Source organism: Panthera tigris, chromosome B2 (genome assembly GCF_018350195.1).
Source record: "Panthera tigris isolate Pti1 chromosome B2, P.tigris_Pti1_mat1.1, whole genome shotgun sequence".
NCBI lineage: Eukaryota > Metazoa > Chordata > Mammalia > Carnivora > Felidae > Panthera > Panthera tigris.
Genome location: NC_056664.1, coordinates 13,670,208 through 13,694,297, shown reverse-complemented (window position 1 = coordinate 13,694,297; position 24,090 = coordinate 13,670,208). Strand labels below are relative to the sequence as shown.

General features: G+C 46.9%; 1 protein-coding gene across 4 annotated transcripts in view; it reads left to right on the top strand.

Annotated features, from left to right (window-relative positions):
• Nucleotides 1-24,090, top strand: part of JARID2 (jumonji and AT-rich interaction domain containing 2) — a 271,874-nt gene that overhangs the window by 100,460 nt on the left and 147,324 nt on the right. For all 4 annotated transcript variants that reach the window (XM_042985686.1, XM_042985684.1, XM_042985687.1 and 1 more), the window contains one exon: nucleotides 23,675-23,810. In XM_042985686.1, coding sequence (XP_042841620.1) covers nucleotides 23,695-23,810 — 116 coding nt within the window. In that variant the 5' untranslated portion in view covers nucleotides 23,675-23,694. The remainder of the gene's footprint in view (nucleotides 1-23,674; nucleotides 23,811-24,090) is intronic.

The following is a 24,090-nucleotide window of genomic DNA, read 5'->3' as shown; positions in this document are numbered from 1 at the left end:
TGGGTCCCAAACAGCAATTTCTTGTTTGTTTGTTTGTTTTAAAGTTTTCTTTTTAAATGTTTATTTATTCTGAGAGAGAGCTAGAGTGAGTGGGGGAGGGGCAGAGAGCGAAGGGGACAGAGGATCCAAAGCAGGTTCCGCGCTGACAGCACAGAGCCCAAAGTGGGGTTCGAACTCAAGAACTGTGAGATCATGACCTGAGCCGAAGTGGGACGCTTAACCGCCTGAGCCACCCAGGTGCCCCCAAACAGCGATTTCTTACTCTGTCCTTTATCTTAACACATACGGCCGGCCATCTTTTCTAGTCAAAAATCCTTGCCTGTTGTGTTTCAGAGACAAGGCAAGCATCATTTTAACCGTGTTGTCGATGACTCCTGATCGTTTGTCACTGATGTCACATCTGATCACTCTTAATTTTAGTGGTCTTCAATCATCCGTGACACGATGAAAGTTCGAGATTGGTTGAGATGGTTACTGGGCCCACCTGTATCCGAGGGCTACATGTTGGGTAAGACTGCAGGACTTGTCCCAGTCTGTGGATACACAGCATCTGATCCGACTCGGGACCAGAATTTTGGGGAACATGGAGCAGAATGGGCCGGAGAGGCCATTATAGATGATTGTTCTTGACCAGGCACCGGAAGTGACCACCCTGCATTTTGCTGTTTTCACAATGAAGGCAGACCACCAGACTTCGGGTGTGGCTCTCTCTGTGTCTCAATATTTCTATCTGGAGACGTTTACTAAAACGTGTTATCCAGTTACGTGTTTGCCTAACAGACGTCCCTTGATTAATGACATGGAGACCGTATAGCCGACGGGGGAACGTTAATGCTCCCGACCAGTGGTCCTCAGTAATTGTCATATTTTGTTGATTTTTCAGATGTTCTTGGTTTTCATATTTTTAAAAAGCCTAAAAGAAATAACCCGGGTGGTAACCGTGACGTGCTTTCCGGAGCCCGAGGCGGAGTGAATTTGGTCACGGTTGATTCCTATTGCCATTCCTTGCGTCGAGTTCTAGGCATTCTTGGGCCTTCCCGTAGTGCAGGGTTAACACCGATTTAAACAAGATTCAGAAAGACTTCATTCCAGTGCCAGATCATCTTGTAAAGTTATTCTGAGCAAACAAAAGACAACAGAGATGAAATGAAAGCAGCAGGCTGCAAATTTCATATTAGCGAAACGAATATTTATTGTGGCCAGAATGTCACGTTTTCATGCCAGACCACCACCAGGTGTTTTAGAGGACCTCAAAAAAGAACGGTGGCCCCCAAATAGATGAAGTTCCCTTCGGTCCGCTAGGACTGACTTTTCCGGGGCACCCGAAGGCAGGAGAATTTGAACCAAAAGAAAGAACACGGAAAGCACACGAAGCTGGTGTCTTGCACCACTGAGGGATCGGGTCGCGGTTGATTGACAACAGTGTGTGTGCGGTGTTAGGTATAAATGCAACGCTGAATTTCATATTCGTTGACGCCATTACTTGAAGGCACCTTGTTGGTGAAGGAAGTGGATGTTGCTAAATGCGAACACTTAGCTCACGTCCAGTGGGGGAGCCAACCATTTTTGAGGACCTGTGAGTAAGCATTTTGCTCACACGGGCGAACAGCATGTTCTCACAGTTCGAGGAGAATGTTTCTGAGGTGAAGAGAGACACTTCAGTCGATACTTGAAAAGCGAATATGAGGAAACTTGAGGAGAGGCCTGCAGAGTTTGGGCAGAGCCCCGGTTCTGCGCCCATGGCTAGCCACCAGGTGGGGGTGGTTGTGCCAAACAGCCAGAGGAAACGTTTCTTCTAGCATCTAGTGTCCCGAAGAGACACTGTGATGATGGAGCGGGAGGTCTGGGTTTTCATACCTTCTCTTCCGAGGAAGGTCCCACCCAGCAAGCCTTTCTGACCGCTATCGAGGCTTTCTCGGTCACACTGCCATCCTATGTAAATGTCGGTGCAAACGCCCAGTGTCCTGGCAGTTCAAGGAGGCGCTTTTGTGTCCCATGAGCCTGGTGTCCTGTAGCCTCTGAAAAGCACCTGTTTCTCTGGGTGCCTTTTATATTGGCAGATTTTTTTGTTTTTTGTTTTTTGTTTTTTTTTTAAAAGAAGTGACTACTTCACGGGTTAAACTTGGAAGTTATTCTAGGCTTCTGAAAAGTCGCTGTGTGGTCCCTCCGTGCACATGCTTTTGTGCAGCGTTCTAAATGGGACGTGTTGGCATCGGCAGCTGCTTCGTTTTGGCAGGGAGAGAGGCGGCCTGAGTCACTTTTCCCTGGTGCTTCTTCCAGGACCCCCCGCTCCCTGCTTCCCTCTGCTGATCACATCTCGGGAGACTCCTCTGTCCAGGCTAGTTTGGGGCTTGGCTGGAGAGTTGGTCAGAAGGAGCCTAGACTCCTTTATCTGCGCTCGTCTCCGGGAGCATTTCTGCACCGAGTCCCAGGTCACGCACGAGGTGTTTGAAGTCTGTGTTGATTTTTCTTTTTTATCTTTCTTCTTTCTTTTTTTTTTTTTTTTATCTCCCCCCCCCCCCCCCCCCCCCCCCCATGAGTGGTTTGCCCCCACTTCTCTCTGATGCAGCCGTGGAGCTCTGTCCACTGGCTCCCCAGAGGCCAGGCCGGGCGCCTTCCTTCCCTCCAATCCTTGTCCTCACCGCTAGCTCGGTCCCCCGGCCCCCCTCCTCCCTGAAATCCTGTCTGTGTCTTACACTCAAATTAATTTATTGACATGTAATTCTTTATAACAGAACCCATTAAAGGCCGCCGTGCATCTGAGCAATCATGCTTCGCTGGGATTCCTGGGAGGCTGTAGGTTTTAACAAGTGCAGCCCTTTGACTCGTTGACAAGAAACTCTCTTTAGATCCTCCTCTCTCCCCCTACATTCATGTCACACTGGCCCCCATCCGTGCGTTGTTTCCTAGTAACACATGCGCCATGCCTGTAGGCGAGCAGTTTTTTTCCTTGGCTGCGACGTAGACTCCCGAAGAAGCAGCCCCCGAGGAGCCACGCACCTGCCTCTCTGCGTTTTCTCGAATGGGCGAAACGGTGTGGGCGGGGGCCATGCGGGGGAAGCTGCTATATCTTTGGTCTCCTTCCCTCCCCATCCTTACTAGTTAGCTCCTTTCTCTCCCTTCACCTCCTGTGAACACGAAGTCGTCCGGATGTATGTTAAGTAGTTTGCATGGCGGGCCTGTCGTGTAGGGAACAGACGTCGCATTTAAAGGCATCACGCAGCTCCAGCGTTTTCCTTTTCCCACGTGCTTAGGAGTCTAGATTCACTGTGGAGGAAACACTCGCTGAATGTGCAAAATGGAGTTTGTTTTTACGAGTTACGAGTAGTGCAGCCCGGCAGGGGTTAATTGCAGAGGCCAGCTTGATCGAGCTAGATCAGTACTTCTTCCTTTTTATCGTCCAGCCAATACTTCCATTCCGGGATCCGTGCCACATTTCATCCATTCTTCAGTTGATGGCCACTTCATACGTGTTGGCCGTCATGAATAAAGCTGCTGTGAACGGTTGCAAGTTGTTGCGCGGACGGTGCGTTCGCGTGTCCTGGGTGCGCACCTAGGAGTGGAATTGCCAGGTCACACGGTATGACTCTCGTGAACCTTTTGAGGAATGAGCCAGACCGTTTTTCAGAACCACTGCCCCAGGGTTCGTTACTGTCAAGATGTATGAGGAAGCCAACTCCTCCACGTTCTCGTCAACACTTATTATTGTCTGTCTTTTTGATGATAGCCATCCTCCTGGGGACGGAATGGTATCTCATTGTGGTTTTGAGCTGCAGTTCCCGCCTGACTAATGCTGTCAAAGCGTATTTTCATGTGTTTACTATCCATTTATGTCTCTTAGAGTCGAGATCTTGAGTAATTCATATCCTCCTATCTGAGAAATTTTCAAGACATTTGTGACTTCTTTATTTAAATTTCGACTTCCGTGCTAGTTTTGAAAAGAGTAGTTTGGAGGTGTCTCTGTTTATGAAAAGATAAAAAAAAATCATGACCCAGGAAGGGCTCATTTCGAATAGTAAAATAAAAAAAATAGAAAATTCTTATCCCCAAATGTAATGACGTTTGATACAGGTAAATTAACAAAATTCTAACAATCACTTGCAGATGTAGAAGGGAAGACCCTGTCACATTAGGTGTTCCACTTCCTGATGTGCACTCCGTGTTCCTCTTTTTATTTTTAAATGTTTATTTTTGAGAGAGAGCTAGCAGGGGAGGGGCAGAGAGAGGGAGAATCCAAGCAGGCTCCTTCACTGTCAGCACGGAGCCGGAAGCGGGGCTTGATCTCATGAACCCTCAGATCATGACCTGAGCCGAAACGCTCAAGATGCGTAACTGACTGAGCCACCCAGGCGCCCGCTCCTGTTCCTCTTTATTGAGAAGTCAGAACAATAGTAAAACCCTTCAACCAGTTCACTACTCCCCTACTCGCCATGATTTCAATGCAGGAAAAAAAAGAAGCCTTTTCAATAGAAACACTCAATTACTTGGCTGTTTCTAGGGAAACACAGAGTGAAAGCTTTGAGAAATGGTAGTTGTAGATGAGCCTAAGAGTTCCACCCTTTATTGTTGGCCTATTCAGGTGTTCTTACTTTATTAGGAACTGATTGTCTATCTCCACTAAAAAGAAAAACAAACGGGCAGAAATTCTGCCACTCATGTTCCTGAAACGTCCTCATAGACCGCTTCAAGTCGCATTCTGCTCCCCCTCGACACACCTCAGTGTACGTGTGGCAGTTTTCCGCAGTGAAGCGTATTTTGTCTGGCGCAATTGCTCCGTTATTCAGGTGTGAAGATTCCAACATGTACTTTCTGGCAGGCTGCCTGAAGGCCCCTGATCTATTCAACTCCTAATCCGCGGAACCTGTTCCCTTACGCGGTAAAAGGTACTTTGCCAATGTGATTACGTTAAGGATCTTCAGTTCGGGATGGTGTCCTGGGTTATCCAGGTGGACCCAGTGTCACCAGAGGGATGGATCCTCATAAAAGCAGAGGTAGGAGCCTCAGAGGGAGGGATGTGAAGGAGCTTGCTGGGGGTAGGGGTGGTGCTTTCTGAAGAAGGGGGAAGGGGCCCGCAAGCCACAGAATACGGCAGCCACCAGAAGCTGAAAAAGGTGCAGGGAATTGAGTTCTCCCCCCCTCAGAACTCCCAGGAGGAACCAGACCTGCCAGCACCTCCGCTGAGAGCCCAGTGAAACTGATGTTGAACTTGGGACCTCCAGAACCGTAAGCAAATAAGTTGGTGGTTTTGATGCTAGCTTATGGTAATTTAACAGCAGCAGGAGAAAAAGAGGCCACATGTTCTGTTTCGTTCCTTTGTCCCTCACTAACAGAGGGGGTAGACCCTCATTGGACGCCCTTTTTGTGCTGTGTGACAGCATGCATTTGGCATTAGTTTGGGCATAGACGGGCGACATCAGTCGGCAAGATCACACAGCTTGTATGTGGCTCCAGATTCCAGGATTTTTATGGGGAGATTGGGATTCACGCTTGAATTTGTTAGCTACGTGAGCTAATTTATTTCTTTGACCCATGTTTCTTTCTTTAGGGTGGAAAAAAAAAAAACGTTTCACCCTAGAAATTCAAGTTATTTTTCTTTTTTAATTTTCAAAAAACGTTTATTTTTGAGAGTGAGAACACGAGCAGGGTAGGGGCAGAGAGAGTGAGGGGACAGGATCTGAAGCAGGCTCTGCACCGACAGCAGAGAGCCCGATGCGGGGCTTGAACCCACAAGCCGTGAGATCATGACCAGAGCTGAAGTCGGACGCTTAACTGGGAAGTCAAGTTTTGAATACAGTTGACCCCTGAGCAACTTGGGGGTTAGGATCACCAGCCCCCTGCGCTGTGGAGAATCTGTGTATAATTTTTAGCACACAACCCCCCCCCCCCCCAACTTAATTAATAGCTTACCATTGACGGACTGGAAGCCTTACAGGTAACATAAAGAGTCAATTAACGTGGGTTTTTTTGGTATTTTATGTTATTACATACTGCGTTCGTACAATAGAGTAAGCCAGAGGAAAGAAAATGTTAAGAAAATCCTAAGGAAAACCCATTGACAGCCCTGTGCTGTATTTATTGCAAATGTCTGTATGTAAAATCGCACCTGTGCAGTTCAAACCTGTGCTGTTCAAGGGTCAGCTACATACTGAATGCTGTGCACAAATTTTGCTCCATTGCTGATGGGGCTCAGTTGGTAATTTAGAAAGCCACATACTACATACTCTGAAAAATGAGGATTTTATGGGTGATCAATGCTGTGAAGAAAGTTGAAGCAGCTGTTTAGCTTGTGTGGTAGGATGGTCTGAGAAGACTTTGTTGGTGGGCGGGGAGGAGGTGGTATCTGAGAAACAAATATTGTGATAAGGGAGGATCCAGAAGGCGAGAATTCTAGGAGAAATGAGTGCTAAAGAGTGATTTAGAAGATGGGTTTAGACCCTTGCAGACCATAGCAAGGATGCAAAGTAAGAAATCCTGGAAACGAAGAATGTTGGTTGAGCCCATTCTATCAGTGAATGACATTCCGTAGATTCGGTCGCTACTATTTGCCAGGCAAAGGCTTTGGTTCTAGAAGGGAGCAAATGCCACACAGCTGCATCCTGCTCTTTGTGAAGAGGAAGTCTGTGGGTCTCCAGAAATAGTAGAAGTTATAAAGGAACTGCCTGTCTATATATCGTATTGCTTGTTTTTTTAAACTTCAGTAGTATGTTGGGCGAACTTTCTATTGAACACAAAACCAAAGGAAGCAAGCTGATAATTTTGCTTCACCTAGGCTGCAGTATTAATGGTATATTTTGTATTAAGAAATTAGATTTTTTACTTGGTAAGAAGTTATTATGGTTTTATTGTGAATACTGGTGGATGATTCTACAAGCTCTTTTTTTATTTTATTTTTTTATTTTTTTAACGTTTGTATTGAGAGAGAGCGGGCCAGAGAGAGAGAGAATGAATGAATGAATCTCAAGCAGGCCCCGCACTGTCAGTGCAGAGCCCTATGGGGGCACTCCATCTCACGAACGGTGAGATCATGACCTAGGCTGAAGAGAGTCGGACACTTAACCAACTGAGCCACCCAGGTGCCCCTAGGCTAGTGAGGATTCTGAGGCAAATGTGTAGACTTACTTTCATGCTCTTCCTTCACTAGTATTTTCTATGGTGTTTATCTTTAATCACAGATTCATTTTGGAGAGGATTTATACAGTACGTGTCTGATTTCTTTTTTTTTTTTAATTTTTTTTTAACATTTATTTATTTTTGAGACAGAGAGAGACAGAGCACGAACGGGGGAGGGTCAGAGAGAGAGGGAGACACAGAATCTGAAAGAGGCTCCAGGCTCTGAGCGGTCAGCACAGAGCCCGACGTGGGGCTTGAACTCACAGACCGCGAGATCGTGACCTGAGCCGAAGTCGGACGCTTAACCGACTGAGCCACCCAGGCGCCCCAGTACATGTCTGATTTCTAACTGCTAACCTCACAATACTAGTGAGAGCTAGTGTGGTTGCTCTGATGGGCACCTGCCTCATATGCTCATTTGAGAGGTTCTCAGACTGTTCTTTGAGGGAGGATCTCTAATTTTCTCTACTGATTAAGCAAGAAATTGGAATCGATTGGAAAATTGTACCAAATTTAGGGAAAATCATAAATGCCCAGAGTAACGAGAAGCAGATCTTTTCTCAGATGTTCAGCTATAGTTTATTTGTTGGGTTTTTCAGAAACTTCTGTTTGTACCAAAGGAAAGCAATTGTCATTGCATTCTGCTTCTGTATTTAAGAAAGGTACCAGCATGTTCTACTGTGACAGCCCTCTCTGCAGGCTCATGGACGCGTCCTCTTGTTCCAGATGTGTTTCTTTGCATCTCACTGAGAAGCAATTCCGCTTTGCTCCCGGTTTATTGTTGGCCATGTAATTTTGTTTATGATGTTTTTGTTGCTGGTGGTTTTTCTTGTACTCTGTACTCTGACTCAGGAAGCCCGTCTCCTTTTCTATTTATGGTAATTACTAGAGAGCATTTTATTTTGGCCCTTGGGGAGCGCCTGCTGTGTTTCTTTGTGTGGGCATGTATGTTGGCCTTGGAAAGTGTTTTCTTTGAGGTCAGGGCTTTTGTAAAGTGGTCTGAAAAGTTTGTCGAACCCCAACTGGCCATTAAAATTTTTTGTGTGTGTGTTTGTATAGGACTACTCCCCACGCCCCTCTCCCCCACCCCCCAAGTGTTTCTTCATCAACTTAAAGATAAAATCCATCCGTTACTGTCCTGTTAGAAGTACAAGATCTATTTTCTCTTGTCCGTGGGGTTAGAGAAGGTCTTTTTGAGAGCTGCCTTGATAACTGGGGAATGTCAGGAACAAAAAGCGAGCCGGCAGGCCACTCAGTCTGTCTGGAAACAAAAGTGGAATTGTATGTTAACAGTGGCCAGGAGATTTCCCAGAGCAAAGCCTGACCATCCTTGCTCCCAGGCACAAGAAGAGGGATAGAAGCTTCAGCTGTGCCCTTCAGGTAACCTGGGAATTAGGGTCGTTTGGCAGTCGCTTGAGACTTAGGTAAATGAGAAGTAAAACCGAACATGTGCAGGCCTTTTTTCTCCTAGTAAGTTGACCTTCATTTAGCCTCGTTCCCTATGATGGGATATTGGGTCAGAGATGATCTGTATTTCGAATCTCTCCCTCCTGATAGAATTAAATCAGAGACCAGTCATAACCTAGTTTCCTGATCTTTTACTGAGATGTTATTTTTGTATTTATTACTGGCAAATCAGAACCCATCTCTGACTCAGACACGCAGTTTCCTGCATTCAGTGGGAACTCTGGACGCTTTTGAGTAGTTCATAGCTGTTTGATTCAGTTCCTTCAAGCTCATGGGTTTTATGTTTCAGAGAACAAAAGTCTTAGTATCTGCTAAAACTTCTTGTCTCTGTTTCAGAGAAGACTGACTCTTGATCTAAGAATTTCTGTAAAAACAATAAGAAGTGTATTAAGTCGTTCTGGGTAACTATTTAAATAGTTAATCTGGTTTCCTTAGTTACTTGAGTTTCTTTTTGTTAGCCTCATTTGCTCATCAGTTACTTAAGCTTCTAATGTGTACGAGGGTTGGTGTTGGGGAGTTGTAAGAATATAGATCCCATTCACGCCCTGAGAGTGATTTGTACCCAGGGTGGGAGTCTCGATGATAGACGGATGGTCCGAGGGCTGAGTCTAGAGATGTGATTCTGAGTCTTTCAAAATCTCTCAGGGCGCACAGGACACCCTGGACCAGTGAAGTCAGAATAGGGGTGAGGTCTACTTCGGAGAGCTCCCCAGGGGGTTTCCAGGGCAGTCAAGCTTGACAGCTAGCATTCTAGTTGGATGAGCTTCCGTGGCTGCTCAAACCTGAATGCCAAAAGCCCTTAGCAATGGAGATGAGAAAGATCTACTCGGCCAAGATGAGAATATGGGTTTTTGGTAAACCCAGAGAACAGTATTTCTAAGGTGAGAATCTTTGCTTGCTTCAGAGGCTTGAGGTTTCCTGAAGGAAGAATGTACAGAGAAAGCCCAGCTTAGGTGTGGCATTGGGGTGTGACCCCCTAGGGTGGGTAAAACAAAAACCTTCTGACACTCAGCAGGTTTTTTCCTGTATTCTTCCTCCAGGGTCTTAGGGTGTTCGCCTTTGGGTTTTGTAGTGTTGCGCCCTGTTCTGTCTGTGGGTTGCTGGCTTCTAGAACAGGCTGTTGGGGGTCCTTCCTGGAGTCGCTGGAGAGAGAACAGGTCGTCCCTCGTCTTCTCTCCACACAAATCTTTCTGTTTTGTGACCTCTTGAAAACTTCGCCACCGAGTCCCCGAGTTGCTGGACGGGTCCTCTTGTGACCATGTTTTGACTCCCTGTGAGCCAGGCCTCAGGCCCGTGTCTCCTTGCTTGCCTGACTCTGCTTAGGGGTGGATGTTTTTCTTATTTGCATGTGAAGCCTAAATAGAAGAAAGTATGTTTTTAAAGGGTGTGTGTGTCCACGAGAGAGACACAGAGACGGAAATTGATTTTTTATTTAGGACTTGACGTGGCCGAATAGAAGTTTCTTACCAGCAGCAACTGGTGAGCTCAAGCCTCATCACAGTACCCCTGTTGACCGCTGCCACCTCGCTAAACTGCCATCGCTTGTGAATTAGGGCCGTGGTGGCAAGTGGATTTTCCTAGAAGGACTCTTGAGTGTGTAAAACTCTCATTTTCTTCCTTCCATCCATCCGCACTCCTCTGCCTCCATTCACTCTGTTTTGTTTTTATTAAATTTGTTGATGTGCATTGAGAGCGAGTGGGTGGGGGAGGGGCAGAGAGCGCGGAGTGGGGAGAGCATCCCATGCAGGCTCCACGCTTGAAACCCCTGTAAGTAAGGAAACCAGATTAACTATTTAAATAGTTATCCAGCATGTCTTAATATACTTCTTCTTGCTTTTATAGAAATTCTCTAAGGTCAAGAATTCAGTCTTTGAAATAGAGACAGAAAGTTTTGGCAGATACTAAAGCTTTTGTGCTCTGAAACATAAAACCTATTAGCTGGAAGGAACTGGTCCCCAAATTGTGTGCTGTCAGCGCAGAGCCCAATGCGGGGCTCAAACCCAGGAACCGTGAGATCCCAGACTGAGCCACCCAGGTGCCCTTTTCACTTTTTTTTTTTTTAATTTTTTTTAAACGTTTATTTATTTTTGAGACAGAGTGTGAATGGGGGAGGGGCAGAGAGAGAGGGAGACACAGAATCTGAAACAGGCTCCAGGCTCCGAGGCACAGAGCCCGATGCGGGGCTCAAACTCCCGGACCGCGAGATCGTGACCTGAGCTGAATTTGGACGCTTAACCGACTGAGCCATCCAGGCGCCCCTCTTTGTCTTAAAGCATCATCTTTCCTGGGGCACCTTAGTCAGTTAAGTGTCCGACTTTGGCTCAGGTCATGATCTCATGGTTTGTAGGATTGAGCCTCATTTTGAGCTCTGTGCTGACAGCCTGGAGCCTGCTTCGGATTCTGTCTGTCCCCCCCCCCCCCCCCGCCCAACTTGTGCTCTGTGTGTCTCTCTCTCTCTCTCTCTCTCTCTCTCAAAAATAAATGTTAATTAAAAAAAGTTTTAAAGCATCGTTTTTCCTAAAGGCTCCAAAAACCTTCTTAGCCATAAAACCACTCCAGGTCAGCCAGCCCTTTGTTTGACTTTGTCTCTAACTTTTACGGGGATGTGTAACCTGTTTTTTTCTGCCCTTCAGTAAATTAGGGTACCAGAAGCTTGATCCTAAGTTTGATTTGTAAACTACTAGTTATACTCAGATCTCCAGTTCTGACCTCTGCTCTAGAAGAGAATGTTTTCATGTTAAGGAAATGAAGTTCCAGGTAACGACTGGGATGACTAAAAACTAAACTCTGGTTCCTCCCTTCTCTCTGCTCCAGAGCTCTCCTTCCAGAAGTGCCTTCCTTTCTGCCAGAGGGGACTGCAGAACGTGACTAGCCGTGGCGGCCACACCACATATACCTACCTGGTGTCCCACCCCCACCCCCCCCCACCCCCCACCCCCCCCCGTGTGTGGGCAAATGGCAAGGCCTTCCCTGCTTCCCTCCTCAACCATCCCACCCCACCCCACCACAGTTAATTCTCAACAGCACAGTCTGTGGGAACTTTTAAAAATGTACATGAAATGGTTCCTTCTTGGCTCAAAATCTTCCAGTGGTTTCCCATTTAGAGCAACATTGTCCTCTGCCTGTGTCTGCTTTATTCTTTGACACATCCTGCCTGAAGTGTGAATGGTAAGTCTCTACTCACATCCACTTTGCTTATGACATGAGTTTTCTCTTATCATTGTGAAATGCCAACATCGAAAGAATCCTGACTTTGCTTCCAGATAGCCACATTTGCTTTCGCTAACCGCTTTGCTTTAAAATAAGGTTGGACATACGCAGTGTCACCTTTGAGGCGGTCAGCCCGCATGATTTTGAGGGAGCTTTGTCAGCCTGTAGGTAAGCACGAGTCTCTTCCTTGAACCTGTGTGCTGGTACGTTGGGTTTTATGGAGAGAGTTAACTGCAGGGACTTTTGTCCTGCGTGAAAGCAGAAATCTTAGAACTGGTTTGGGGGCCTCCTGGGTGCCTCAGTTGGTTCAGCATCCAGCTTTGGCTTTGGTCATGTTCTCACCGTTTGTGGGTTCAAGCCCCGTGTCGGGCTCTGTGCTGACAGCTCGGAGCCTGGAACCTGCTTTGGATTCTGTGTCTCCCTGTCTCTCTACCCCTGACCCCCCCCCACACTGTTTCTCTCTCTTTCAAAAATAAGTAAACCTGTAATTTAAACAACAACAAAAAAACAAAACAAAACAAAAAACAAAAACAAAAAAACTGGCTTGGATGCAGGAACCAGTGAAAGTTTCTGGTTTTGTTTAGGAAACCAGTGTGAAATAGTGATAGAGTTCAATCTTGTCATCGGATTAGGAATAGATTAACTGGTAGGAAATCTATCACATGGAAAACAAACAATTGTTATCTTGTACAAAGGGCCCTGGTAACCTAGAATCAGGCATTCTGTGCAATATAAAACCAAGAGTGGTGGGTAACAGCCATAGGTGGTGAATCGGGTCAAACGGACTGTGGAGCCTAATTGACTGTGTTTCTTGGTACCAAAGTATTGATACGAAAAAGAGAACGGAGAATGAGCTCTCTGCTGGCGAGTTTAGAAAGTCTGTTCTTTATTTTCTGTGGAATTACTGAAGTCCTGATGAGCTCCTTTAGTCAGGAAGACCAGTCCTCCGGTTTCCTGGTATTGGCTTTGAGGTGGGGCTGCAAGGTGAGCATTGCCACCTCTTGTTGAGTTGTGAGGGAATTAGAGCCTAGAAGGGACGTTGCCTTGGTTGTAAAAGAAATTTTGTAGGCTTCCCAAAGAGATTTGGAAATGTCTCCCATAGTAGCCATTGGGGAGCCATGGAAAGCTTTATGTAGGGGAAGGAGTGACCTGTATTGGTTTTTTGTTTTTTTGTTTTTTTTTTTTTTTTTTGTTTGTTTTAGAGACTAACTCCTGTAGCTGTGTTTTTAGAGACCTTATGTGTGTGTGTGTGGGGGGGGGGTGGGTGGGAGGGGGGATGGTTGCACTAGGGATTGGTTGGTGGCCCTCATTTTGGAAGGTCTCCCCTGTAGGAGGGGAGATGAGGGCGTTGTTTTAACCTGTATCTGGAAGGACGCGCAGCAGTATACCTGGATTTAGAGACTGAACGTGAATAATGAGAAAGAAGCAGGAGTCCCACTTAAGATGCCAAACCCTGGGCAGCCAGGAGGGCGGTGGCAGGGATGATGGAGGTAGAATCCCACAGGGAGGGCGGAGCAAGGAGAGGAGGGAGGAGAGTGTTAAGAGAATGAAATAGACATCATGGGTGTTAAGATCGTTACAGATTGGGAGGGGCAGGAGAGTCCTAGTGGAAGGTCCCCGAGAGGAAACAGGAAAGCCAGGGGAGAATCAGGTGGCTAATAGAAAGTTTGCATTAGGTTTGGCAATTCTAGTGCATTTCGTGGCGGCGGAACAGTTTTCGTAGGCCAGGTGGACGTGCCTTCTGTCACCAGGCCAGTGTGCACCTGTGATTCTCAAAGCGCATGGTCTGCGGGCTGGCAGCATCAGCATTACCTGGGAGAGAGTGGACGTGGGGCCCACAATCTGGGGGCCTTTTAAGCCTTGTGATGGCTTCTCACGGATGCTCAAGTTGGCAGTCATTCTCCTGGGTCGTTGGTCTTGCACATGAGGAAACCGAGTTCTAGAATTGGAACCCAGGTCTCTCTTCCCTCCAGGCTACTATTTTCTTTACGCTTTCCATCTGTTTATAAGTGCTCGCTCATAGTATGTGTGTGTTTAGCGTTTATTTTTGGGGGCGGGCGTGAGCCGGGGGAGGGGCAAAGAGGGGTTTGGGGGACAGAGGATCCGAAGTGGGCTCTGTGCTGACAGCCACGAGCCTGATGCATGCGGGGCTCGAACTCACGAACTGGGAGATCGTGACCCGAGCCAAAGGTGGATGCTCAACGTACTGAGCCACCCAGGCGCCCCGAACTGGTTTTGAGTACATAGTCTGTGCTAGACCCCAGGCTGTTGTGTCAGGAACACAGAGATGATAGGGCACCCGGCAGGTACTCTGTGGTCACACCGACCCATCAGGATGGGATCTTTTTTTAAGAACCTCCGTGCCTAAGGTGTGTCACTTAGGAATGTTTGTGTGAATACTTTGTAGGCCACTTGGAGAGGAGAATATGTGCAAGAAACACGTATCTTGTGGCCCGTCACATAGTGGTATCCATTCATTGTTAGCGCAAAGTGCTAATGGAGGGGGAAACCGACATTGGCCTTGTTTCTGGAGACCCGTGCCTGTAATGACCTGGCACAGAGCACTTCCAGGGTGGTCGTTCGGTCTGGAGAGGGCTGGATGGTAATGAGAAAAGGGGACAAGTACATATTAGAACAAATGTGGCACAGTGTCCATTTATATGTTCAATCCAAGGACAGGGTTTATTTGAACTGTTTGAAAATAACTTGATAATTTGAAATAGCTTTCATAAATTTGAAAAGTTTGCATAAAATGGCCAAATTCAACCTACTGGCTTGTCATGTAGCCTGGCCAGTCAGTCTGTCCCCTGGGCACGTATATATGCTTACACTTATTTTCTGGATGGGGGCGCTGCTGACCCAGAAAAGCCAGCAAACCCCAGCTATTGGTCAAACTCCTAAAATGACCCCAACACTGGGGAAGAAACAGAAGGGTAAAAATTACCTCCCCTGCCCCCCCGCCGCGGCTCAAGGCCCACAACCCTTGACTGGTCCTGGCAGGAGGTGGGGGGCAGGAATCCACCTCAGTGGTTTGGGTCACTCTGTTGGTGCTTGGAAACTGGCTGGTGGAAGATGGGGCTTTTTTTTGTCTAGTCTTAATTCTGGAGGAATTGTTCTGAAGGAGATTCCTTAGAAAATGACTTGAAGGCATACTAACGTGTTATGTCTTCAGGGCTTACTTGTAGACTCAAAAGTCCCCCCCCCCCCCCCCCCCCCCCAGGATTTCCTATATGTTCCCTGCAAAACTGCAAGGCCACTGTAGCAAGGAGGACTGAGACCGGTTTTCCAGAGAGCTATATATAGGGGTGGCTATTTGCAGTTCACATCGTTCTCCCCTACTTGAGACGCGGATTCTTGTGCAAAGTATTGAATACTCCAGAATTTTCCTGCTAAGCTGAGCATAAAGGTACCTATTTTGAGGAGTCTCGGGGACCGTGTGGAAACGCAGGAGGAAGTAACACACAGTCCTTGAAACCCCATCCAATTAAGTGCAAATGCGTGCTCTAGAAGTTCCTGTGATGATGGAAACCTTCTGTAGCTGCGTTGTCCGTTTTAGGGGAGACATGTGGCTGTTGAGCCCTTGAAATGTGTCTAGTGCAACTTGGAGCATCGTTTTTAATTAATTGTAAATAGCCACATGGCCGTTCGGTTAGCGCAGGTTTAGAATATGCCATTTGGGGAAAATTTTGTTGGGGGTGGGGGGAGTGTATTCTTCAGATAGGAAGGCTTTAATGATGGAAAAAATCCAAATCTGTTAGGAGTCCTTTGGGAACCTGCTTGTTAAGAACGTATTCCCAAATGACGTCCTTGTGGAGTCCCCGTCCCCACTGCTGATGCCGAGTCGTTCCCTCATTCTGATGGGTCTTTCCAAAGACCCTGGTCAAGTATTTCCTTGTAACTTGATTTTCTTTTCTTTCCCCACTCCCTACACCGAAGATGGTCAACCCAGATTTCTGCTGGATTCTTGGAGATAACCCTGCTGTAGATCTTGGGCCTTTTTGATGTTGTCGAGACCCCAGACTGTCAGAGGAAGGGCTGCAGGAAGGTGGAACCCTGTGTGGCTGGCCCTCTGTGCTGTTCCCTGGCTGTGCCGTTTAACCATGAATGTGGGGATGTTGCAGCCCATGCTGTTGCTGCCTTGACAACAGCAATGTCTGACATGCTCAGACGCAAAAGAGCTGACTTGGCAGCTGCCCAGCAGATTTTTATAAAGGCTCAGTCGGTGGCCGGAGAATCAGGCTGTCAGAGTTGTGTTATGCAATAAATCGTTTTGAGCAGAAGTTCTTAATCCAATTTCAGCTGTGGCTTTTTTTTTTTAATATAAATAGGCGGTAATCAAAGATAAGTACACATTATTTAATGGGAGTTTGGAAGAAGTAAAACTCTTCCTTGCATAAGCATTTTTAGGCTGTTTGCTTTATCCCAGGAAGCGTGTCTCTGGGAGAAAATTTGCTGCTGGAAGTGCTTTTCATTTAAAGTCACGGCGGAGCAACATCCTTCACGAGTTCAGGAAGTCCGTGGTTTCCTGGCCACTTGTCTTTCTAGATGTGAATATTGCCCTGATCCTTCTTTGCTGTTTTGAGTATTGATAGTTGATCCAGTTCATGGAATTGACAGAAAGTGGATCGGCATCAAATGGAGTTGCGAGAGTCTTGTAACGGAGAAAACGCCTTTTGTTAAAAGGGAAGAAGTGTTAGTTTTAGCCCAAGTTCTACCGCTCACATTTTTCTTCAGTGTTTTCTCTTCCTTATTTTTGGCGTCATAAATCCTTGTTTATGTTGAATCCGTGCCAAGAAGTCAACAACACTCCCCACCCCCCCCGCACCTTTTTTTGGAGGGGGGGATGCTTTCATTGTTCTCTTCCCAAACTGTTGATAGAAGAGGCTGGCATTTCAGACAACAACAAATTGTGTTAAGTAGGGCGACTTACCAGCAGGTATATGCAGAGCTGCTTCTGAGAAGAAAAGGCATTCGTGGATAGGTTTCCAGTCCTTCTCCATGGAAAAAGGAAAGAAGATGCCATCAGGTTCTTCCTCCTCCCCTCCCTCACCAACCCGGTCTTTCAGATTTTGCCTCCTTATTGTTTGGCTCTGTGTGTTTGTCAGATTCCTCCCTCTTCCTCCTCCCTCCCTGGGCCGCCCCCCCCCCCCCCCCCCATGAAGTGTTTAATTCTTGTTAATACAACTTAGAGGGGAGGGGTGAGTATTGGAATTGGGCATTGTGCGCCACAGTTTCATTTTTTATTTTATTAATTTATTTTTCATGTTTATTTTTGAGGGAGAGTTTGAACAGGGTGGGGCAGAGGTGGGGGGGAGCGTCCAGATCCGAAGCGGGCTCTGTGCCAACAGCAGAAAGCCTGATCTGGTGCTTGAACTCCTGAACCCAGAGATCATGAGCTGAGCCGAAGTCAGAGTCAGACAGATGCTTAACCGACTGGGCCACCCAGTTGCCTGCCTCTCTCTCTCTCTCTCTCTCTCTCTCTCTCTCTCTCTCTCTCTCTTTTTTAATGTTTACTTATTTTGAGAGGGAGAAGGGGGGGGGGAAGAGACAGTGTGAGCAGCGAAGGGGCAGAGAGGGAGAGAGAGAATCTCCAGCAGGGTCCCCGTTCTCCACACAGAGCCCGGTGTAGGGCTCAACTTGGGAACCTTCAGATCCTGACCCGGGCCAGAATGAAGAGCCCAGGAGCCTCACGGACTCAACTGACTAAGCCACCCAGGGTGCTCCATCACTTCATTTTCATTTAAAAAGGGCTGGAAAGTCACAAATCCCTCCATTCCCGAGGCCTGGACAAGGTGGATAGAGATAGGATATGTACACGGGGAGGTGGTGTTGGTTTAACTCTTCTGGTAGCTCCTGTCATCCAAACACGAATCCTGTCTTCGCACTTGTATAAGCTATACTACGGTGGTTTCGTGTCCGAAGGTCTTCCTACCTGTGAATGTGAACATTCTCTTTCCTCCCAATCCGTCCCCCCTCCCCCACGCTACTTACCATGAGGAACAGTTGACTTCCTGTGCCCCCTCCCTGTGGAAGCAGGAGTGATTTCTCTGGAACGGAACGCCATCTTTAATGGTGCCTGTCCTTAGGGATTAACACCCCCCCCCCCCCCCCCCCCCCCAGCAGGCTGACCTTTAAAACCTTGGTGGGAGGTTCTGGATGTCCGTTTGAAACACAGGTGTGTATCACACTGCATTCCTAGTTGGCTTTATTTTTATTTGGTGATGTGGTTCAAAATGATCTCTGCTGTTAGACCTCATTGCTTCCTACCTCCTGGAAGGGACCTAGTATAATTGGTTGGTTGACCTGTGCCCCAGTTTCCACCAGTTGTTCCTGTATCATTATTTATGATGTCCTTGGTTGGGATGATAAATTACTTGGTCACTCTATCTGTGATGCTTAAATCTCTTCTTACTCAGTTTGCTCACAAGTGATAGGAAATGAAGTACCTCCCATCGGAAGGGTCCTATTTCGTTTTTAAAATAATGGTAATGGCTAGAAAAAAGGTTTTTAAAAACCCGAAATGTTTCCCTCTAATCCATGCATTTCCATCTTCGTCTCCCCTTCTCCTAAGTCAAGATGGCCAGAATGTAAAGCCGTAACAAGCAGTCAGACCTGGACAGATTGCATAAGGATGCCTTGAGAGATGACCTTAGAACTGAGGTAGTTGTAGAGACCAGTAATAATCCCTCCCCTTTCTGTTCTTTTACCGGCCTCCAGCTAGAGCTGCTCATGGATTGTTTTTTCATATAACATTTACATTCACCTCTTGAAATGAGTAATCTTAATGTTGCTACCGATTAGGAGTCATTGGGAGTTACATGTGTGACGTTTTCTCCCTGAGATTAAATTACTGAGTTTTGAAACTTTGCTTTGGGCACCTGCCCTCTAACGTGGACCAGTTGACCTCACATGGCAGCTCTCGTTTCTCTCCAGCTGTGTGACCTTTTGGGCAAGACCTTGAAATCCACCTCTTTTTTTTTTTTTTTTTTTTTTTAAGATACTTGTGATGTCTTCCTTTCCCACCCATTTTAAACTAAAAGGAGGTGGTAGCAGGCTTTGCAAATCTTCAACCTGGATGTGAGCTTTGGGGTATTGTCAGGTGATGCCATCCCTCACAAGTGTGGGGTCTTCATGCGCTAGGCTGGCGCTCCCATGTTCTCACGTGTCTTATTACGAGGCTTGGAGCCATTACGGGTCTTTGTTTTTTTTTCCTTCAATAAAAGATGATGACCATAAGCATTTCAAGTTTAATTCCTGACCAGCTGCCATTTTTGATGAGAGATTCTCCAGTTATTTCAAAGAATGGCAGAGATTTTTCAAGTGATAAGAAATCCCTGTCACTTCTGCATTTTTTTTTTTCACTTTTACTTCGTAAAGCCTTAATGCTCAATTTTCCATTTGCTGAAGAAAGTGACTTTTAGTAGTCAGAATAGTAAAGTGAATCTAGATCCTTGTGATTTGTTGTTGTTGTTCTTTTTCTTCTTAAAATTGGGTCAGGAGACCCAGATATTCTTATTTATGGCAGTATTTGCAGAGCATTTTGTTTTGTGGTTGGGGAACTACAGGTTAAGGAATTAGGGGATGAGAACGAGGGAAGGTGGTATGTTTGGTTGTTTGGGGGCTTGAATTGTGCTTCCCCAATAATGGGGTGAAATGTAAAAACTCAGAGGTCTTAATGACACCCCAATGGCAAGAGGTTAAAAAAATCTTTAAGGAAATTCATAAAAAGAACTTGACACACTTGGGAGGTGCCTGGGTAGCTCAGTTGGTTAAGCATCTGACTCTTGGTTTCAGCTCAGGTCATGATCTCACGGTTCGTGAGTTCCAGCCCCACATTGGGCTTCATGATGACAGTGTGGAGCCTGCTTGGGATTCTCTCTATCCCTCTCTTTCTCTGCTCCTCTCCTGCTCGTGTGTGCGCTCTCGCTCTCTCTCAAATAAAAACTTAAAAAACTGATACACTCTGGGTGGCTGAATTTGTATCAGAATAAAGCCACTGGACTCCTGACAGTGGCTACAGCCTCTCTCTGTCGTCTTTTATTAAGCTGACCAGTAAACCAGAAGGGACTAGATACTTGGTTTTAGGGGAGCATCCCAAAGGAATCCAGGAAAGGATCTCTCTCTGTTCAGTGCCACACTGTCCAATCTTCCGTGATTCCATCTGCCCAGAGAGGCACGTGGCCTGAAGGTGTCTAGGGAAGGTCGGAGGGGATTATTTGGAATTGTCAACTCGGAGGCATGAGTGGAATATCAGTTGATTTGAAAATTGTGATCTGGGAATGTATAATTGAATATAGCGGGTGGGAGGGGGAACAGAATGGGAGAGTCCTGAGTGATAGAGAGGAAGGGGGGGAGCCTGTGTAGCTGGAGCTGGAGAGAATTGTTTTGTTGAAGGAATTAGTCAGTATTTAGCTCAAGGTACGGGACTCTGGCAGGGTCATTAGGTTTGGGCCCTATGAGGCCACGTGGATTTCCAGATGGGTGCCATTTTCTTGTAGGGAACTAGGTGGATTGAGTAGGAGGGCTTTGGTATGTTGGCAAGCTTACTGCTGAGAGAGTGAGAGAGAGAGGGAGGGAGGGAGAGAAGGGTAGCCAGCCCTTTTGGATTAGCACTGTGGGGACTGTTTTATGGGGGTAGCTGTAATTTACATTAAGAAAACAATAGAGATTTCATGCACTCCACTTAAAATGCCCTGGATGTTCGTAAGGTTAGGGACAGGCAGGCCATATGTGGGTAAACCTAGTGGGAAGCGAGCTGGCACTTGAGTCTTATGTTTCCAGAAAGGTTTATCGAGCTCTTACTCTAGCAGGCTTGTCCTAGGGGCTGGGATATATATACATAGTGAACAGGATTTCCTGACCCCATGCCGCCATTGTTTAAATGGCTGATGAAATTGGTTAAATGACTATTGAAGGGGAGGGGGGGGGAATAAAAAAGCCATAAACTCTTAGAGAAGTGTTCATGATCCTTCTGTCAGGGCTGTTTCGTAGAGCACTCCGTACTGGACTGTTCTGAGTGATCGTTAAGGACCCGAGGTACCTTCTTGTAGACTTTCTGTGACCTACAACTTGGGCATTCAGCCCAGTGTTGCCCCCTCATTGGGTGCAGGCTACACTTGGGCTTTCTGCATCAGGCAGCTTCACGAAGGGGGAGTTCCAGCCTCTCCTGGCTTAGGATAGGGTGACTCATCATGACCCCGCAGCTGTGAAAAGCAGCCTGAGTTTTAATTTCTGAATTATGACCTCCTCATTGAGCTTTTGGAAACAGAACAGAATCCCTTATTACCTTATTGTGTCTCGCTTCAACACCGAGGGAGGCGACCAGGCTTGACCAGCACGGTACATTATATAAAAGAACTCTTGTGTTTCCAAAAAAAAGTTTGCCTTTTTTTTTTTTTTTTTTTTAAATGTCTAGAATTTGAAACCCCATAATCTGGGTCATGCGTTTGCTTCTCCTGTAGTTAAAGTACTTTATAGGTCTCATGAAGCGTCTTTTGTCAGTAAGTGAACCTTAAATGCATCTTCCTTTGCGGGCGGTTTCATCTCCCATGGTTTATGTTTTAATTAGACACTAGTTGTAGGGGGTATAATTCTCTTGTGCGGAGGCCCGAAGTCAGAACGAAGCCACCAGTCTGAACACGATGCAGTAAATCATTGCAGGCATTTTTGCATTGGAAGCTATTTGGGGGTTTTATCATTTACAAACTGTGGGTGTGAGGAGATAATAGTCTGTAATCACATCGGCGTTACATGAGAATAGGACTCTGAGCATGAAGAAGAGAATTCTGCCAGGCCGCCTTACCTGGCTGCTGAGAAACGATGAGATTGCCGCCGCACTGTGTTGAACTTGAGGAGGAGTTAAAGTTTATCATCCCAGTTGCAACGGATCAGCTAGAGGAGCAGCGAGTTCTTTTTCTTTTGTGCCTTTTGTGCGTCATATGGGTCAGTCCTCTGCCTCTTTTTTACTCAGATTGGTTATTTGGGCTTTGCAAACGGGGTCTGGTCAGGTGCTTCATTTTTCTGTTTGTTAACCGTGTAAATTGGGAGGTGGAGAGCGACTTGTTCGCAGTAGCAGTGGAGAGATTCCATGGGCTTCTGAGGCAATTCACTGGCTTCTTTCAGCCCTTGGGTTCGAACCTCGACCCCCCCCCCCCCCCCCCACCACCCTGGTCTGGTTTAGTAGAGCTCTCCTGCCTCTCAGGGAACACGGCCAGGAAGACAGGATGTGCCTCCTTCCTCTGGAGCTACCGGAAATCTCAGTTGGCAGATGGGCAGGCGTGAAGGGTGTCGTGGGGCAGGTGGAAATCCCAGCTCTTCTTTCCCAGGGCCCTCTTTCCCCTTAGTACGGAAGACGGAGGATGGCTCTCTTTCTGGGAAAATCCTGGAAGCTTAACCAGAGTGCAGCTTCAAGTTATTTAGGGCTTAGAGTCTCTGTGTGGTTGGATTTCTAAGATGTAGTTTGTGTTGACGCAGAATTTAGGAGTTTAAGAGCTGGAAAAGACCTCCGGTCATCTGGCTCCCTTACCTAGTCCCAGGGAGCTTTTACGGGAGGAGAAACCAGTTCTGTCGGACATGCAGGACAACAGTGCCGGCTTGACCTTTGAGGTCTTCCGTTTGAGCAAAAGGAACCCGAAGTATCCAAGATTCGCCTTCCTGCATTTACCCAGGGCATTAATATTTGCGTTGATCTCCTAAGGCCCGAAGGATCTGAGAAGCTCCAATCCTTCGTTCTCTAAGTTGAACTATTATCAAATGCTTAAGTCTTTGAAGCAAGGATGTGAACATAAGGACTTCTTCGATTAGCGGACGGTAGGCAGGTATCCATAGGAGAGAATCTAGGACTGTCCTCAGCCGTGGGAATTGGCGCTTTAAGCCTTACAGACCTTCTTGCTGGTTCCCTGAGACCATTGCCTCCACTTTGTCCTGGTACCCACCATCTCCATGTTTCCAGATGTAGCTTCTGGTCTCCCTGCTGGTTGGCGCCCTCCCCTCCTCCTCTTGGCGCTTCTGGATTGTCCTCTGTTTTTCTGTGGCCACTACTGGAATGGCTGGGATGGTCTCTGGCCTGGCTGCTGGTTGTTGGGATTTTCCCCACCCCCACCCGCCCGACCTGGCCTTCCCTTGTTCTGTTCCTCCCCAGAACTTGCATTGCATCTGATACCACAGACCTAAGGGAGCCACGCTAATTAGACCTTCAAGACCTGTTATTAACCTGTGTGTATTTCTTCTTCTTCTTTTTGTTTTCTTTACGTCACCCCTTCCCAAACCTCCTGCCCCTGCCTCCCAGTTCTCTCTGCTCTGCCAGGATCCATTGCCCTTTTCTGCTGTGCTCTGTCTCTCTCATTCAGGGCTCATTTCCTTAAGAGGTCAGTACAGATCCAATTTCACTTCTTCTGACCGAATTGTAAATTCTTTGAAGGCAGCACCAACCCCCTAGCCCCCAGTGCCAACGGCAGCAGTTTCTAAAAGAGTGCGGCGCATGTGTGTGAGGCAGCACACGTCCCAGAATTCCTCAGACACTCCAGCACGGTGGTTCATTACACCTGTGCTTTTGGGGGTACGAACTCCTGTTTCGAAATGTTGCCAGGCATATAGAACTTGAGTATTATTGGTTAATGAGGGTATGTGGGCGTAAAGGTTTGTAAAGGAGGCGAGCTGGTGGCCGTCTTTCTGCCCCCTTTTGTGGTCCGTGGGTTAGCTTTTCTGGGGACTCTCCAGACGTCAGGAAGGTCGTGCTGAATGAACCATTACCACAGGATGATGGGATCCCCTGGAAGTGCCTCTCACTCTGATACTTTGGAGTTTTCTTTAACGTTTCTTTTGATTCTTCATATTTACTTGCTTTTTGTGTTAAGTGCTTTCCCTTCTCTCTTTCCTGTTTCTGCAGGATGACAGCGATGGGATTCCATGGTCAGAAGAAAGGGTGGTGCGGAAAGTCCTCTATCTGTCTCTGAAGGAGTTCAAGAATGCCCAGAAGAGGCAGCACGGGGAAGGCATTGCTGGGAGCCTGAAGACTGTGAATGGTGAGTTGACTGTCTTGTTGGAATTGGATGATGTCTTCGGGCACGGCCTTGTTTCTGAATCGGATGTGATCTGGGCGGCTTGTGCTTCTCGGGCTAGGCCCCTCTTGGCAGTTATTTTGGACATCCTACTGGGTTTATAGATTCATTTCTTTTATGCTCCTTTATATGCTGTGTAATATAATTTGCAGGGTGCCTTAATTAGTCTGGTCCCTGTAGATAAGACCAGGGCTGTGATCTGATTTCTACTAGGTCCTGGGTTGAACGTAGAGTCTGTCTTAAC